The 19,042-nt window shown below is 35.5% G+C and overlaps 2 protein-coding genes across 2 annotated transcripts in view; one reads left to right on the top strand and one right to left on the bottom strand.

Annotated features, from left to right (window-relative positions):
- The window catches only part of LOC18613915 (CDPK-related kinase 3), a 7,721-nt gene extending 2,568 nt beyond the window's left edge, over positions 1-5,153 (bottom strand). The window contains exons 1-6 of the mRNA XM_018126559.1: positions 4,378-5,153; positions 1,826-1,956; positions 1,475-1,516; positions 1,252-1,360; positions 1,069-1,147; positions 260-556 (exon numbers count right to left, since the gene is read on the bottom strand). Coding sequence (XP_017982048.1) covers positions 260-556; positions 1,069-1,147; positions 1,252-1,360; positions 1,475-1,516; positions 1,826-1,956; positions 4,378-4,953 — 1,234 coding nt within the window. The 5' untranslated portion in view covers positions 4,954-5,153. The remainder of the gene's footprint in view (positions 1-259; positions 557-1,068; positions 1,148-1,251; positions 1,361-1,474; positions 1,517-1,825; positions 1,957-4,377) is intronic.
- Positions 12,855-17,343, top strand: LOC18613914 (rho GTPase-activating protein 3). Its single transcript, XM_007051396.2, has 5 exons — positions 12,855-13,627; positions 14,854-14,974; positions 15,063-15,182; positions 15,759-15,989; positions 16,557-17,343. The coding sequence occupies exons 1-5, from the start codon at positions 13,140-13,142 to the stop codon at positions 17,100-17,102; spliced, it is 1,506 nt and encodes a 501-aa protein (XP_007051458.2). The 5' UTR covers positions 12,855-13,139; the 3' UTR covers positions 17,103-17,343.

Raw genomic sequence — 19,042 nt, 5'->3', positions numbered from 1 at the left:
CCCCCCCCCCCCTTTTTTTTTTGAAAAAAGGATCTTTCTTTTTTGGTCAAAAGTTGAATATGCTTTAAAGTAACTCAATACTTAGAAAACAACATGCATCAAGAGTGTTTTCATCATGACAAATTGCATTTGATACATGCTAATCCTACCACCAAAACTGACTGGTTTGCCAGACAAATGTAATTAATCATTTCCACAATGGAGTAAAATCAATAATTTTGCCAGTTATCAAATATACAGGTAATAACTCCAAACTTACTTAGAGCTTGAACAGCAGTCATTCTTTTTCTGTAATCCTTGTTTAGAAGCCTCTTAACAAAGTCTTTGGCCTCTGGAGAGACAGATGGCCAGGGTAAATCATCAAAGTTGGGATCAGATCTTAGAACAGAACGAAAAATTCCTGATTCAGTACGTGCCCAAAATGGCCGGCTTCCGCATAACAAGATGTAGGTAATTACTCCAATGCTCCATATATCTGCTTCCAGACTATAAGATCTATGCAGAACTTCAGGAGCAACATAGTAAGCACTTCCAACAATATCATTGAGTCTTTCATCTGTTACAAACATGCATGGCATAAAAGTTAAAATCTAAACAAACTATTAGCTGAGACTTTTGACAACCAGTCTAGTGATATAATGACCATTATATGAAGTAGAAAATGGCAATTGATAGGCGTCGAATATAAATTTCTCCACTTTGTATTAAATCATTTTATTAACTAGTAACCCATTCAAACATGTGCAGACATAGTTAATTGCCAATGTTCATAGCCTAAAACATTTTGCTTCATTACTTTCACATGTATGAAAGCAACTTAATTTCTTCTCTAATTTACAACAGAGCAGAGGTGCTAGAATATTCTTGCAAATTTGTATGTTTATACTCAATTATCCTATAAGAACATAAGACCATCACTTGTCTAGGAAAGAACCATATAAAAATAGGTAGAACATTCAATCATCACCAACTAAAGTTATTTATCTGATAGCCTCACAAAAGCTATGAAGGCAGGTATGTTCATTGGTGAACCAAAGCTAAAGTTGATGGGTGGCGATCATTTATTACCTGGTCTAATAAAGTCAGAAAGACCGAAATCAATTAGCTTCATGTCAGCATCTTCACCCCCAGAAGTGAAAAGGAAGTTCTGAAGAGCAAGCAATAAGGATTAGTACCAGGGATGTGATAAGATGCCAGAACACACATTTTTCAGTTTCACAATTTATTTGAATCAAATGCAAAAGTAAAAACCTCAGGCTTTAAGTCACGGTGAACAACACCCTGAAGATGACAAAATGAAACCACACTTAAAATTTGTACAACTATAGCTTTTGCATCCTCCTCAGTGTACCTTCCTCCCCTGGAATAGTGAAATTCTCATCTCAGTCTGTTTCTATAAAGATAATGATGGTGGCATTCAAACACTGGCAAATAAGTAGGCCTAGAAACATAGACATTACAAAAAACAACTTACCTTGCCAAAATTCTGTCTAATAGCTCTCCACCTTCACACAATCTGATAAGCAACAAAATTACACAAATGTCAGACCCAAAATTTGAGAAATGTGATTAAATTTATGATGCTACAGTTGGAATATTCCCCAAATTTCCATAGATGAAATCAGGCACATTAATATTTTTTTGTATTCCGGAATGCAGAAAGGTTCAAAAATTACAAAAACCTACAAAAATAAAGTAATGGAATCTATTTGAAGACAGAAAATAAAATGATCCACAGCTAGAAAAGGTAATGCAAAGACATAGATTTAACAAAGATAAAATTAAACTTTCCAATAAATTCAAACAGAAACAAGAAAAGACATACTCCATGACTATGTACACGTTATTGGCATCCTCACATGCATCATAAAATTTGACCAGATGCTTATGTCCTGATAGTGCTTTCAATATTTTCACCTCCCTTCGAACATCTTCAATCGATATTGCTGTTGTCATCTGTCAAATAAATCTGATTAAAACGGAGCAGGTGCAATCAACACATCATTCGTTTCATTTTTTCCTTTGGGCAATAGGAGTGTAACCCCCTTGGAGATACAGGACCTGGGATTAGATCCTAGGCCAGTGGAAGACCCCACCCCAATAAATGGAGGGGTAACCAGTGGGTCAAGCCCTGTGGCTAATCAACACATCATTTAATCACCAATTTTGTAGAACTCAGCAGTGAAAAGGACCAAAAAGGGAAAAAAAAAAAAAGGATTACATAGGAAATATCAACTACAAGCATAATGCAGATAAGATAACAGCTCTCTGCTTAATTATGAGAAAAGGAAAAGAAAAATTAGAATGGTGCTAAGCCATAATTTTAGAAACAATTGCTTTGACATAAAATAAGGTAAAATAAGATTGTGTGCTTACAACAGTTTTTATGCATAAGCCAAAGCCAAGCTCAACCACCCACAAAGCTTTTTAACTAGGCAGAAAGAAAACCTAAGGGATGTAATCTTTGTTGCTTACATAAGGATAACTGATACAACATACAAATACAAACACATAGGAAACTCATTGAAAGAAATGATAATTATAGAACACATATCTAATAATTAGCTGATCCTAAATTTAACATGACTTAAAGGTCTGAATTGCAGCTTAATGGAGCTCCAAGTTCCTCCCTATAGATTCTTTGGAAACTGTAAAGGGCCACAGGCCACTTGCAAGTTTTCCTATGTGGTTGGCCATAACTGGTACAATTTGCATCATGACTCCCCTCAAATCTCATCTTACAATCAATTGGAGGATAATTAGTCTTTTAAGTTTCATAATAACATCATAAACAAGTTTGAAGAAATAACTTCTGTTTACTTAACCTTGTTGCATCTTGCTATTCCTACAGATTCTATATGTAAATGTGTGATGTCATGAACCACCATAACAGCAACTTCTCTTTCTTTTTTACTACCCCTATCATCGCATTTGGTCATAAACAAGAAAAATCCAAACAAAATAGCACTGCCCTTTTTATGCTGTAAGATATATCAGAAAGAATCTCACTATCTCCCAAGAAGCAATAAAATAATGACGCAGAAAATATTAATCTGTGATTTCAATATGTCTCATCCCAGATCCCATGCCACCACACCCACAAAACCCTCTAATTTCAAGCTGCAGTGATAACTAAGTGTCATTTTAACTGATCTCACTTCGTTGTGTAAACTCATTATGGATTACCAAAGAGAGTTGTTTATTATTGGTCTTTTAATTCTTTTTGTTGCATAGATTCATCTGACTTGCATACATGTTACGTAAACAGCAGCATAAGTAACCACTTTACCATTGCATCCAGTTAAATACCTCACATTCCCATCAGATACCAGAATTATAGTACCATTTTTAACAATTAAACCTTTTCTAATTAAATACTTAACAATTCTAATGGTATACTGAACCACATGTGAGATTCTCTTTCTGTTTTTCTACAATAATGCTTTCATTCTTTGTAAAAGTGTTTCCCTATCAGCAATACATATGAAAAAGAGAAGATATCTAGACAAGGCATCAGAGATTTGTAATGTTAATAGGGCAATCACACAACCCTGGCATATCATCTTAGACAAGATGACAGCCACAAGCCCAGGACAATGTCCCCCAATATACGGCATCAAAATCATAAAATTTTGTAGGTTTGAAATCTAAAGTCATACTCAGAAACACGTGGCTAAAATGCCAAAAATCTCTCATTGGAGAAACAAAGTTTGTATTCCCACCTAATTTTATTGTGCTTGATGTGGCTACAGTTACATTTCCATTTTAGACTCTAGATACAAAAGTTATGAAGTCGAATACCCTGTATTATTGCTAGATACCCTACATGATCATCAAATAAAGACAAATACAACTTTGTCCTCTTTCGGTCTTTTGGAATGACAATCACAATCATGCTCCTTCTTAACCGACAAAAATGCTACGGCCAAGCAAAGCAAGAGGGTATCCTTTTAAGTCACAAATGTCCCAAATAGCTCATGTAATTGCCAAATATCAATGATCATGCGAGGTTGGCATTGGCAAAGTTGTTAACATAATTATTCCATAATTACTCTAACTTGTGCAAATTGTCTTCTTCTTCAGCTAAAAAAACTCCTGCCGAGTTTACTTGAATCGAAAAAACAAAGATCTATCTAATGTTTGGAATACATGACACTACCAGCAATAACTAAATGATCTTTTTGTTCAAAAATATTTTAACGGAATCCAATTTTACGAATAACACCTCCAAAAACCCCACAATAAGAAAACGATCTTAATGTCTCGTATTTCTCAAATTAACTAAAATAACAGAGCATTAATAATGTAAAAAAGGNTAAGTAAAGGGAAAAGGAAAGAAGAAGAGAGAGAGAGAGAGAGAGAGAGAGAGTATTGTACCTTGGCTTTTGAGATGATCTTAACAGCAACAGGTTGATCCTTGAGCTCACCCTTTTTACCTCTAGCTGAGCAAGTGTGACCAAAATGCCCTCTCCCTACTTCTTTTCCGAGCTCATACTTAGCTCCAAAATTCTTGCCATAACCAAAGCTCTTATCCAGCGCCTGTTCCGGCTCAGCTCCGCGATCCTCGGGGATCGGTCCTTCCTTTGGCTTCCCGCCAAGCCGCTTCACCAGCGACGCTTTTATGTGCTTCGCCGGAGAAGGCGGAGGGAACGGCCTCCGGAAGAACCTCCTCGGCGTCGAACCCCTCGAAGTCCTCGCCGGAGAAGGCGATACTCCCGGGGGAAGCGGACTGGCAGAAACCCCGTGCGGGTATGGGCTGGGCCATGGATTTTGGTTTGAAGACCTAGCTGGAGTATTCTTCACTGACGGAACATTAACAGCGCCGTTACCCGAGGGCACCGGAGTTCGTTCCTGATCGGCTGAAACCACCACTGTCGTTGTTGTTGCTGTAGCATTCGACGTCGTCGTTTCATTTACTCCCGTATGATTGACTTTTCCGTAACACTGCCCCATCCTAAATTCCCCCCCGATCACAACAAAGTCAAAAGTCTACTCATCGGGCGTTTCCAGCCAACTTCCTCCCCTCCCCCCGCCTGATCTGATTTTAAAGAGATCTGCGGCGAGAAAACGATAAAAGAGAAGAATGGAATGGAATTTCGAGTCAGAGAAAGCAAAAAAAAAAAAAGAAGAAGAGAGAGTGAGACAGAGACACAGAGAAAGAGAGGGGTTGAGGAACGAAATTATAAAGAGTTTTTATTATTTAATGGTACGCAATAAAAAATGGAAATCTTACAGGATTAATTTGGAGACGTTGGATACGTAGGATCTTATTTGTACAAGGAAAGTGAAAATCACGATGTTTTTTTTCTCTCCTTTTCTGCCAAATGGCTCGAAAATAGGGGAAATTTCTTTTTCGTTTTGTCTTTTGCTCCTTTCCTTCTGCGGTTATTTTATTAATTTTTTTAATCAACACAGGGATTTTTGGAAATCAGCGAGAGTTTTGATCCCGTGCTTCTTCCATTACGACATTTAAGGATGATTTGGACTTTTTTGGGGAAACGGAGGTTCGTTATATTACAAAAATGCCCTTCTTGAAACAGGTGGCATGTTTTTGATGGTTAAGGAGTGTCGTCCATGAGGGACTTGTGTAGTACGAATAGTGGTCCACAGAAGGAGGATTTTGAGAGAATCAGAGCTGACGAGATCAGGCACAGGCGGGTCCGAAGGTTCGAAATACGCGAGATTTCAGTGATAGTCAGATGAAAATTTTAATCTGATGTGACACTTTCTTAATCCCTCAAATAATTTTTTTTTTCTTTTTGCGGGGTATTTATTAAGTGGAAATACTACATTTTTTTTTTCATGAAGAAACAAAAAACAATTAAAGAAAATTTGGTCTTCTTTTCTCGGACGTTGCTTTTTCAATTTTGGTGAAAGAATCTCACGTCATTGCTGATTAATGATTGAGATTCGGCTAAATCTAGAAAATATGCATGTTAACATGTTGTCACGTATGCAAATGCTATTGTAATTAGTTAATAATCATACAATTTTTAAATCCATAAATGTGTGTTTTAAAGAAGATTCACATGTGACAGTGTTATCTTGTTAGTTAATTATTGTTGCTATTATTATCCTTTATCTAAATTAATGAATAATAAGCGTTTTAATGTTGCATTATGTAGTTTTTGAGTGAGTAACAGTAGGAAAATAAGGTTTTACTCAAATTATCTTGTTTAGGGCCTTAACCCAAAAGATTAGTAAACATGATCAAATACAATCCTAATACTTAATGTTTTACTTATGAATACGTACTTGGCTCTATATGAATACCAAAATAAGTTAATGATTTCGTATTTAACGTTATGATTACTGTCAACCCAAATTCAATCACTATCATTTCAATTTTTATTTCACAGTCAATGCTAACAAAATTCGAGTGATTTTTAAATAGTTTGATGATATATTTTATTAATCCATGAATCCTCTTATAAGGTTTCAAAGAATAATTTTAACAAGCTTTTGTAGGGTTTTTTTTTAATGCATTATAATATCAAAAAGGCCAACCCTTATAACTAATCCATTCCTTTTAATTTTTTATCACTTAAACTTAAAAAGGAAAAATAATAATAATAATAAGCAGGATTGATAATGATGACGCTAATGATGATGTTAATGATGCAACACATAGCAAAAGCCAAGGAGACTCAATTAAAAAACTAAATTGTTTTTAAAATTTTGAATGCTAAATTAAGGTGAAATGAGATTAAATGTTGACCACACGTACGAGCATGTACACATAGCTGTCCATTTAGGTGTAAAGTGGAGCTGAGAATATAGACTAAAACAAAAATGTATTTTAATTTTTTATTACGGCAGATAATCTGACTTCCTAAAACGGATTTGATTATCTTATTCCGCATGTTTATGCTCTCTATAGGGAAAAGAACAAAGCAGAAGAGCGTAATTGGAGCAACTGCCCTCCCTGGCCGTATTATATGCTCCCGACTTGACTACCATAAAACTCTTGTTATTTACTCCAACATAATTATATCACATGTAATCCAGCCTGCAATTTTGCCTTTTTTTTTTGCAGATAAAGATTGGAAATTAAAATTTTGAGATATGAAAGTAAAACACACACATATATATATATATATATATATATATATATATTATTATATGAATTAGAATTTGAGAAAGTTTTGATATAAAGAAAGCAATGTTGGGAAAGGCAAAAACGTGAGACTACAATGNCACATATATATATATATATATATATATATATATATTATTGAATCGAATATGAAGAGTTATATATAATAAATAATTATCAGTGTGAATTTTAGTTATATTCTTATTGTTCTTTTTTATTAATTCATTGGATTAGGTAAGGAGTTATCCACCCCACTCAGATTTCAAGCTTTTTAATGTACCTTCAAAGGAAATAGAATAGAAAGGATGATCTTTGATATTTCAAACAAAAAAAGAAGGAAAATTATCATTTATGTGTGCTTATATCCAGTGTAAGGAAAATAAGAAAAAAAAAAAAGAAAAATTGGGGAAAAAAAGAAGAAGAAGAAGAAAGAAACTGTTTCTCTCTTTCTGGTTTTACGCTTCTTGAAACGCAATCAAGCTGGAAATGGATGTTTAGCTAATGGTTTTTAAAGCATCGTTCCTCAGCTAACAGTCTACACCTCATATTTGCAATGTGAAACAGGCTGGCCTTTTCACACTACTTCCTAACAGATAAAGCTGCTACATTAAGATACTATAATGAACTGATGTCCCCTCCTCCCCACATTGGTTTTATGATTTCCTTTAGGTACAGATGGTTCATTGCCAATGAAGGATATAGGGGGGTTGATCTGCCATGACTAAAATTTCTTTAAGAAACTAATAGTGAGAAAGAACTGGGAACACCCACCAAGGAATTTCCTTAATATTGGATTATATTCCCCAAATTTTAAACCTCTTAATTAAATTTGTAAGCTAATTGGTAAATGACTAAAAGTATCCATCACTACAATTAAGATGACAATGTAAGATGCTTAATTGTCTTATTTATTTCTAATTACTGCCAAAAATTGGAAAAGAGAGAAAGAGAGGGCATACCAATGCCTGATTCCTAGCAAAGGGAGACTCCAGCTTGAGACTTCAAGCATCTCCAAGAAGCATAAGTACAATTTTATGATTCTTGTGAAATGTTGAAAAGGAAATGATATGTAAGTCTATATAAGAATATTTTTTTTACCCATTTTACTCATACCTCAAAGCTCTAACTCATATTCTCAAATTTCTTAGAACAAAGTATCATTAAGTAACATTACTAGCAAAAAGGTGTACTAGAATGTAGAAGTTGTTGGAATTGGGCCAAGCTAAGGTCTAATTAATTCGCTGAGTAAAGAAGGGAGACCCATAAACTTAAAATTGGCCAAGAGATGACAACAGAATTTGGTCAAGTGTATGAGCCTAAGTCAATTAGCATGGGCTAGGATCGGTGCCTGGGCTCGGTTTTTCTGAATCCCTCACTGACTGGTTGGTATCTTTTCATTTCTTTCCAGATCAGAGAAAATTTGATAAAATGTTGGAAAGTCAGTGTTAATGCACACCATTGATGGGAAAACAACTCGACTGCTGCTCTGTTAGGTAAACCATTTAAACAGGACTAGCTATTCCACTGAACTAGTCGGGCCTCAAGACAGGACCCCTTACCAGCAAATTATTAACTGGATTTTCTCAACAATTCATGAAATAAATCTTTTTTCTCTTAGAACAGTGTCTATATGTACATTTTGTATTCGGGTTTTCATTTGCATAATAATCGATAGGAAAAAAAGGAAAACTGTTTGTTTGGTTGGAACTTATAATTGGTCATAATGTCCAGGGTCCCAAGTCAGGATAAATACTGGCATAAGTAGAGAATAATAATTCCAGGAAGATAAGAGTGGGGACGTCTCTCCTTTTTTTTTTTTTTTTTGTTTCATGTGCTTTCCCCGTCTTGGGTGATTGCTGAAGAAAGGTGGGGTACTTCCATTTTGTAAATTTGGTTTTAGTTTAGTTCTTAAATATAGCTTTTCCCTAACCTTGATTCTTATACCAACTACAACAGCCTTGATTCTTATACCTCTAACCTTGATTCTTATAGTTAGTGTCATCTCCCTCTTCGTCTAACCTTGATTCTTATACCAACTACAATAAAATTTCAACAATCTTGGATTCGCCCATTGAAGCCATTTTGGGCTAAAGAATCCCATATTCGCCTCCTTAAGGATAAACTCTGAGGCTCTACCTGCATTGTGGAAAACTAACTTGTAAAAACATGAATTTCCTTTTCTTAAAAGTTGAAAATGGGCCCATAAATACTGCAGGATATTGGGCCGTCGACCCATTAGGTAAGTTTTCTTTCTCGGCCTAATAGACTTGTCCAAGCCCCTAAGCCACATTAAAGAAGTTGGTGTTAAAACTTGCCATCTATATATCAAAGTCAAACCCAAATGATTGAATCAATCGATTAGTAATTGAGAGCCTGAAATCCTTGGATTAGAAGATGTGAAAACCGAGCAAAACCACTTTGATAAGAAGAAAGCAAACCTAACACATATTCAACTTCTTTCATATATCTTAAAGCATAAACCTTTGTTTTTCTGTCACATTGCATGCAAACGTGGGAGAATGAAATGCCGACATATCCCTCTCCTTCCCCTACTTTTAAATCAAAAGGTGATATAATTTAGCAAATCAACTCCCACTTTCTGACTAAATTCCTAAAAACCTTAAGGCTTAAACCACAATCATGTTCCTGCCAAAGTAGCTTATTCTGGTTGGTGGTTTAGTTAAGCCGTCGCCCGCAAGTTTTCACCTAATATAGCATAGATACCCCCCGCCCCCTTGGGGTGTGCTTGACCAATTCGTTGGAGTAGCTTGAAAGGAACTCGTAGCAAATCGTTGCATGTATATCGAAAATCTTCTTTGACCTTCATATCCCGAGCCTTCCTCATTTCTGTAACTATTCTTTGCATGAAATTACGGTGCATGATCTGTAACGCTTCCTTCACAAGCATTGTACAAAACGAAATTTTAGCCAGTATCGCGAGTCGTTGAGGCGTTAAGATCATATCATTACCCACATCATTACCCACAATATATATATATATATATATATATGAATATTTTTACGCAAATTTTCACATAATCCGCTGCATGTTTGTTGCAAGCGACAACCACCATGCAAATAACAGAGGATAACGTTAATTGACAGCGTTTTTAAATCCATCGAAGTAGCTCTAGAAGACTTGGAACCGCAGTAACCTACTTCTAGTTGTCTTATTCATGTTATTTTGCAGTAACCTACTACTAGTTGTCTTATTAATGTGTTTTTGAGTTCTACGTCTCTTCTTGACTCCAGAGATCAGTGTTCTAGTGGGTTACTTCCTATTCTGTCAAAGTTTGCCTTACAGCTCAGCCCAGTTCAGCTCTGGTAAACATACACAATAAAAGAACAAACTTAAAAAAAAAAAAAAACTGTCCTTTAATGCAAAAGAATAAATATTTTTCTTAGAACCATCAAGATAACAGGTTGATCCTATATATAATATATCAGGAAGTGAATCTTGTGTATAGAGTAAAGAGTTACTTAATCAATGGTGGGAACAAGTCATTAATTAATTATATATTAACACTAATATAATACAGTATGCTTTTCTGATATCTGTTGGTTTGGACTGTTTTAAAGATATATCCCAGTTGAAGGATTTCTTTTGAGAACCTCCACTCCTAACCCAGAAAAAAGATGTTTTTAATATTTAGTGTTTTTCTCATTTGTTTTTGGTTTATTTGCAGTCCATATGGAGAATCATGAGGAGCCCGAGCGTAGGGCCAAAAGAAAACAGATGGATTGGCCATTGATTATTGTTTCCTTTCATTGTCTGGTCTCACTATACTTTAATTTAATGAATTGTTTCTTTATTTGATTTAACAATTGTCAGAAGTAGTTTCTATGGCATCAGTCTGTTGTTGTAACTCATCCAAAACAATATAAACTACAGCAATTGTCTGCTTTGACTACAAGTAGTTATTCTCTTCACTAACATGTTGTCTATTAAGAAGACATTTGGAAACAAGTACCCCATTTTGAAATAGATTGCGCATGATTATATAAAAGCTTGATAAATTGATAACCTCCAAGAAAAACAGGCCAAGCAACAGTTGAATTGCTCCACACAAACAAGCATAGAAGATGCCGTCAACAAGTTTTCTTTTTGTTTATTCTATAATTTGGATGAGATCATTGTCTGCAACAATAGCGGATAACAATAATTTTTTGCTTTTAAATTCAACTTAGTTGCACCTAAAACTTATAATAATGTTGTTCTCAGCTGCTGCTAAATGGTATAGTAACCAAAATCACAGCAATCAAAGTTTGGGGGTTAAAAGTTAGAGCCCAGAGAATCGTGGGCGCCTGTAATTGATCTGACTGAACTGCCGCTGCCTGCCTGCAACACACATGTGAAGTTTTCTACTTAGGTAGCAATGGGACCAGGAACCGTCGGATCAATATCAAGCGGTGGTATAATTAATGTCAGATTAGCTGCATTTTGCATGATTTGCATGGTAGATGTTCACGTGCCACGTCCTGTCTTCCAGTGAATTTATAACCTGGTACCACCACATCCCAATCCGATGGCTTTCAAGTCCGCCTTTGGCCTTCGTTTCCTTAAAACATGGTTTATACGCCAGGACCAAAAGCAAAAGGACCACTCTACTCTGTATATATATATAAGTGTTGGTTTAAGCATTAGTTTAGGAGGGGTAATCTTTGTTACATCAAGATTATTGAAGATGCTTTTGCGCCTTAATTTAAAGGATTGGGGGATAAATGATGGTTCTGAAATGAATATGGGACCATATATTATAACGAGGTTTTTTTTTTTTGGGTAGATAATTTGTTGGTAATGCACTCGAAACTCTGTCTTCTGCAAAGACAGCTTAATCAGTAGGGTAGCAAGAACCCACAAAAGCTTAAGATTGACGACAGGAAAGCAACACTTGCCATGTGCCCATGTGACTGTGGTGTGGGGATTGGTATGCAAGGTACCAAAACGTCGAACACCTCAGAATGCTAAATAGATCCAATTTCCTCATTTCCTAAACGATTAAACTGTCCCTACAGGAAAACAGAAAAGAAAAAAAAAAGAATATATTTCTTTTTCTTCAAATTGTTTAGACATAAAAGTTGTTAAATTAATTAAATACTAGGACTAGCCAGAATGTAAAGAAAATAAGTGGAAACCTTGATGCTTATCTTAATTAATGTGTATTAGATCATAAAGATCTCCTCCATTGAGCTAGGCATGCATGTTGATAGGGTATCAACAATTAATGTCTTACCAATTCTGTCATGACTCTAAAGTTGAAGAGAGATAATTTAGTCAAATACCAAATGATGAAACGAAGAAGGAAGCGCTTGGAACTACGCTATGAGGTTGAGATCTATAGACATTTTTATTGCTCCTTGAATTAATTGTCAATTTGTTCATATATATAATAGAAAGAGAAGAGAAAATGCATTATTACTATAATACAAAAAGAAAGTACAGAAACCTTAATAAGTTGCTTCACATTGAAGTGAAATTGGTGAAGTCCATATGTATGTTCAAAAAAAAATCGTACTTGAGCAAACATAAAAGATATTAACCTCGCAAGCATCCAAAACAAGAGACCCGCAGCTTCACGTAGCCCTTAGGCTTGGCCCTTGGGTCGTCGACTGTCGACTAGTAGTCTCCTCGTTGTCAACTAGCTTTCCTTTCCTTTTTCTACGCTTCACAATCACGAGCCGTCCCCCAACACCCACTGCCTCACCTTTTTCCTTTTCGTTTTTCACTTCCCTTCCACCAAAAAAAGAAAAAAAAAAAAAACAACAAACAACAACAAAAAGAAAACCGAATGTCCCTATCATCTTCCTTACCATATCCAGAATCTCCACTCTCAAGCAACCTCCGCCCTTACTCTATTTCCCTCTCTTGTTTTCTTTTCAGCCAAACAAACACTTTTGCTTGTTAATTTCTTGCTCCATTACTTTCACACCCTCCTTAACTTCTTCGTTTTTCCTTTGTTATTATTATATTTATATGTTCTTTTCTTCTCTTTGTCTCCTAAGTCCCTTCCTTCACTTTTAAATAAACAATAGAGAGAGAGGGATGACTGGGTTGTTTCGATCCAAATCTTGCGGACTCGTCGGACTCACTGAGTTCAACGATGCTCCTCCGAGTCCATTCTTCCACCAAACCAAAACCAACAACGAAGAAGCCAATGAAGAAGAAGAGGAGGAAGAAGAGGAGGAAGAGTTTGAAGAAGACGAAGAAGAAGAAAATGATTCTGATGGAAACCCCATTGCTACGACGCCGTTCATAAGCCCGACGTCGAGATTTCGTGGTAGTGAGGGGCGAAACAGTAATTCGACATCGAAAGACAATAACCAGCTCCCGTTTCTAGATATTTTGGCGGCGTTGTTAAGGAAGTCGCTGGTCACGTGCAGCGTGGACACTAACGACGTGTCTTCCATGGATATTAGCTGGCCAACTGAAGTCAGGCACGTCTCTCACGTGACATTCGACCGCTTTAATGGCTTCCTCGGCTTGCCTACTGAGCTCGAGCCTGATGTTCCCCGAAGGGTTCCAAGTGCCAGGTTTGGTTCTTCAACTCTGTTCAATTTGTGGGGAGTTTTATTGGGTAGATTTGCATTTCTAATTTTGGAATTATTAAGCAAGTTAAATCTTGTTTGTTTGTTGATTTTGGGTTTTTCTACTGTTATTTTTAAAATGTGATTTTTATTTTTGTGAACAAATTTCACGTCTTGCATGGAGGGGAATATATGTATAACATTAAATTAATGATCTTTCAGTATTGCTTATAAGTATGACATTAATTGGCAAAAGAATTATTAATTTTTCTTAATTTCAACTGTCGTTGAAGCTGTATTTGTATGTTTGATTATTATGTCTGACTTAATTGAGTTGTTCTCTTGTTTGTCAAAAAGTGCTTTCTTTTTGTTGTGAGATTTTGGGTTATGTATGTCTTCGATTAAAGGTGTACACGAAAGGTACTTGCCAACTACTTTTGCTATGTTAGCTGAGAGAAGTTGTTATTGTTCTGCAATAAATGTTTCTATGGTTTCTTTTTCAGAAAATTTGAGGCTCAGATTAAGATTGAAATATGAGGATAGTGCTTTCACGTATTAGGATGTTTTTATCTGTATGCTTCGTTGTTAAATGTCAGTATGCTACAGTCAAATCGTAAAAAAAAAGAAAAATGATTAAAATGATCCTATAATCTGGCTTCTGGGGTTTGATCGTTCTGACTTTTAGTGTGGTAATGTTTTCATTGCCCTGACATGCATAACCTTTGGCCTTTTTCTTCTGCCTTGGAACCAAAGGATTATTTGCTTGAGTTGCGGTGGATCCACAAAAGATCTTGATATCGCAATCTAGTTTCTAATTGTGGTGTGTTGGGTTCTAACAAATCAATTGATCATGTTTGCTGTGTACGGATGTTGGAGGTTTTGAAGATTTGCTCTTTTCTGTGGATAATAAGTGGTTGTATATGGCATATACTGTGGTATGATAAAGTTGCACAGTATAGCCTGGATGTTGGCCATTGTTGTCTCTTGAATTCAGCATGCTATTCGTGATTTTGCCTTTTATCATGAAAGCAGCTTGTTGAGCAAAGTTGATTGATAATGTCATTTCCATTGTTTAAGAAAAGGAAAATAAACAATACTCTGTTGTATATGAAATCTGTTAGAACTATTTTCCAGATTTATGTTGTCATTTTTTTCTTGCATGATTTTGTATCCATATTTAATATTTCTTTTCATTATATTAAACCTACAAGATGCATCTTTCTGTTGTCCAGTGCAAGTGTTTTTGGAGTTTCTGCCAAGTCAATGCAGTGCTCTTATGATGACAGAGGAAACAGTGTGCCAACAATTCTTCTTATGATGCAGAAACATTTGTATGCAGAAGGAGGCCTTAAGGTAAGTCTAAGCCTATACTTTGGATTAATGACTTAATAGTATTCTAAATGCTTAAGGTTTTGACCTAGTTTGATTTGTGTTATTGAAGGCGGAAGGAATATTCCGGATTAATGCTGAGAATAGCCATGAAGAGTATGTCCGAGACAAGTTAAACAAAGGTGTAGTACCACATGGAATTGATGTCCATTGCTTGGCAGGTTTGATAAAGGTATGCAACTATATAGTACCTGGGTTTTATTTCCAATACTGATTGTGGGGTATCCCTTATGTATCTGTGACTTTCTCTTAGAGTTTTCGAATGTCAAACTATGAAGACCAACATTTTTCCCTCTTTTGTTCCCATGATTTTGACTAGACTTAGTACTAACTATTCTTATAGATTTTTCTTTTTGGCATTCACGTGAGAGTACACGCACACAGATTTCATTTTTAATTGGGGAGGATTTGGGAATCTTCAAATATGAGTTGTGTTTTTGTGTTTCAATTGAGGTGAAAATTTTGGATTTTTTGTTGTTCATTTGGTAGAAATGTTGAGCAAAGTATTCGATTTAACAGAAAAACTGGATTATAGGAGCATGCCTGAGATTTTGGACCTGGCACACAGTTGAATTTGTGCCTTGCAAATCCATTAAACTCAGAGACTTCTGTACTAATGTCTATTAAATCTTCTTAGAAGGCATTGGTTTTCATGAGTTTTTCAATTTACATTCTACATTTTTGTTCTCATGCATGAGAGTCGTACTAGTATTTCTCATTTGGTGGCTCTACGTGAAATGCGTTGTAGGCATGGCTAAGAGAACTTCCTAGTGGAGTACTTGATTCCCTCACACCAGAGCAGGTGGTGCACTGCAACACAGAAGATGACTGCACTGAACTTGTGAAGTTACTTCCTCCAACAGAAGCTGCTCTACTTGACTGGGCTATCAATTTGATGGCAGATGTTGTGCAGCATGAACAATTCAACAAAATGAATGCACGCAACATTGCTATGGTGTTTGCACCAAACATGACTCAGGTTTTTTACTTTTCCTTCTTGCATTTTTCAGTGTCACCAGCCTGATAAATGTTAGATGTGTCTTGCTGGTTAATGGTGGACCCTGCCTAAAATGTAGAAGAAATCATAGTTTTGGGGGTGAGAGGCCTGGTGAGGTGAGTTCAAGTTGTGTGTTTCATAATAACCCAATTTGGGTTATTAATGGTGGAGATAAACATGTGGACATGGGGGTGTAGATTGAACAGTTGCACACTACTTTCCCCTTTCTTAGTGTAATTTGTAATAGTGGCAAGGTTATTTTATTTTATTTTAATTTATGGGTTAAGTATGGTTGGCCTTTAATGCAATCAGAGTTGAGCGCCACTTGGGTCACTCCTCTCAATAATTGTTTTATCATGGCAGAGTGGACTGTTAGGACTCGAAATGATCCTACAAAAGTGACTTCACCTATATTTTAATTCCATGTTTTTCTTGCTGGATCTTTGAACCGTGAGCTTTGCAACATTAGCTATTTTTGTAAGAACTCATCTCTTTTTAAACACTAATTTTGGTCAAATCTAAATTATAGACTATCTCTATCTGGTGCAGATGGCTGATCCTTTGACAGCATTGATTCATGCTGTGCAAGTAATGAACTTCCTCAAAACACTGATCTTAAAGACACTTTGTGAAAGGGAGGAGTCAGCTGCTAAGGACAGGTTGCTGCCATCATGCTCAGATTCTCCTACTGACATAACTGACACCCAGAATGCAACCGCAAACGGTGGGGTATTCCGTGAGCAAGCTCTGGATGCATGTGCATCCAAGGAACCTGCCACTGCTAAGTTCTTGAGGGCTGCCACACTGAGCAGACTGGAATGTGGCCCTGAAGAGGAATTATGGAGCTTTAGGAAGAGTGATGGAGAAGAGGAATTCAAGTCACTTTCAGATAACAGCACGCCAAATGCATGTGAAATGGGGACTGTAGAAAATGAATGTAGAGGTGGATATGATAACGGAGACCGGCTAAGTTTAAGAAAAGGTGTAAGGCGGCTATGCAGGCACCCCGTATTTCAGTTGAGTAAGTCGACTAAGAAGACACGAAATCTGGGGATTGTAAATACTAGGGGAGGAGGTGGAGAAGCTTGGGCGTGATACATCCTTGACTCATCCTGAAATGTCTATATGTTACTTGTGGACCATTGAGGTGATTGCTGGTTGTGTATGCGTTATAATGGTATAGTTTTTAGTGTTTGAGAGAGATTTATAGTTTCTAGGATATGTTTGGAGGCACTAACTGAAGCTATAGATTAAATGATTTCCGAGAGGAACGCCTCTCCCAGTGTATTTGTACTAGCTTTATGATGCGCAATAATAGTGTTGAGAATTTTACAGAGACCAAGTTTGCAAGAAATAAAAAATTTTTCAGTAAAACGTTTTCCAAAAAAAAAAAGAAACTTATCTAAATAAGAAGAAATATTAAATTTTCTAATAAAATGTTTTATACAAAAAAAATTATAACAAGTTGTTTTTCAAATTACCAAACGGACCCGAGATAGTCTAAGGTGCAAGTACGCGCGACTCTAGAGCTTCTTCTAGAATGAAAAGTGTAAAACAAAAAGAGTAGGGCTATCTTTTTGTCTCTTTCCTCATCACTGGGAAAGAAAATAAACAGAGTAATGAAAATTTCTGTTCAGTTACGATTTTGTCTGGATTATTATAAATAAATAGTCGGCCATATGGATTCCTTTAAGCTTGGGACCTTTTAGTATCTTGGGTCGTAAAGATAATGAACCAAGTGAATCAAATTGGGCCACTAATTTCAATGGAAGTGCTTGCAAGTTGCAATGGTTAATTTTGGGCCAGCTTTGTCTTCAATCGGATACATGGGCAGGTACTTTTTCATAATTACTCGACTCTTTTTCTTTTTTCTTTTTTGGGATAATCAATAATTGCAGGACTGGATCAAATCTTTTGGTTACAAGAAATTAGGTTTCTTCACTGAATACAGAAAGGAACCAAAAGAAACAAGAATTCTAGCTTTATTGAAAGCTAAAATTTGTCTATACTAAATTGGATGTAAGTGGCTGTCACCAACAGTTGGGACGTTATTTTAGTTGAATTGCTTAGATTTTAGATATATATTAACAAAAATGTCAAGCAGCAACTGACAATGCAAATTGGTGGAGGGATTATGAGGTTTCAACTAAATATCAAATTAACAACCAAACTTTGATTGACCAATTATTTTATGAGTTTAGGAATCGTTTTAAAAAAAATGAAAGGGTCAATCTAATTGGATGGACCAACTCATGAGCAATTAGGGGTAATAGCTTATTTTAAACCTTTCTTTATATTTTTATTTATTGCTTATACTAATTAAAAAGTCATGCTATAGCCGAGATATAGGCACACTTTATCTTTTATGATTAATTATGGCCCTACAACTTATCATATAGATATTTTATGCATATTTTTTTTTGTTGCTTTCGTTACATAGATTTCATATTAAATGCTCATAAATTAAATTTGGTCAATAAACCAGTAAACATCCACTACCAATTTCAATAGCGGATTGTTATACTCAATCCATAGTCCCTTTAAATTTTACCATTTGGATTTTATAAAAATAAACTTAATTTCATAATTCTATTTCATTAGTTTTTGTTGCAAATGTTAACGGAATAAACAAAGTATGTATCAAGTTTAATGACTTGATTGAATAAAATAAAAATATGATAATACAAATATATATATATATATATATATTAAAAAAGTTAATAACTATTTTATAATTTATTTTTAACAATTAAGAACTTTTATAAACCATCGCCATGGATCATATATCGATGAAGCAGGAAATGTAAATCATCAGTAGGTTTGGAGCAATTGTACTTTATTCGAGCCTTTTAGAAACCAACCAAGAAATAACATTGTAGGATTAGTTTCTTTTAGGGTGCTACTTGCTGCATGATTTATGTTTTTGAGTAAATTATTCATTTAATCACTTAATATTAACATGTGATAATTACAAGTTATAATGTGACTTTTCACGATGACCGTATAAACAATGTTACATATCAAATGAATTGACA

The sequence above is a fragment of the Theobroma cacao genome, chromosome 1, assembly GCF_000208745.1.
Source record: "Theobroma cacao cultivar B97-61/B2 chromosome 1, Criollo_cocoa_genome_V2, whole genome shotgun sequence".
Taxonomy (NCBI): Eukaryota; Viridiplantae; Streptophyta; class Magnoliopsida; order Malvales; family Malvaceae; genus Theobroma; species Theobroma cacao.
The sequence above is the reverse complement of the archived record's forward strand: the minus strand, read 5'-3'. Positions and strand labels throughout refer to the sequence as shown.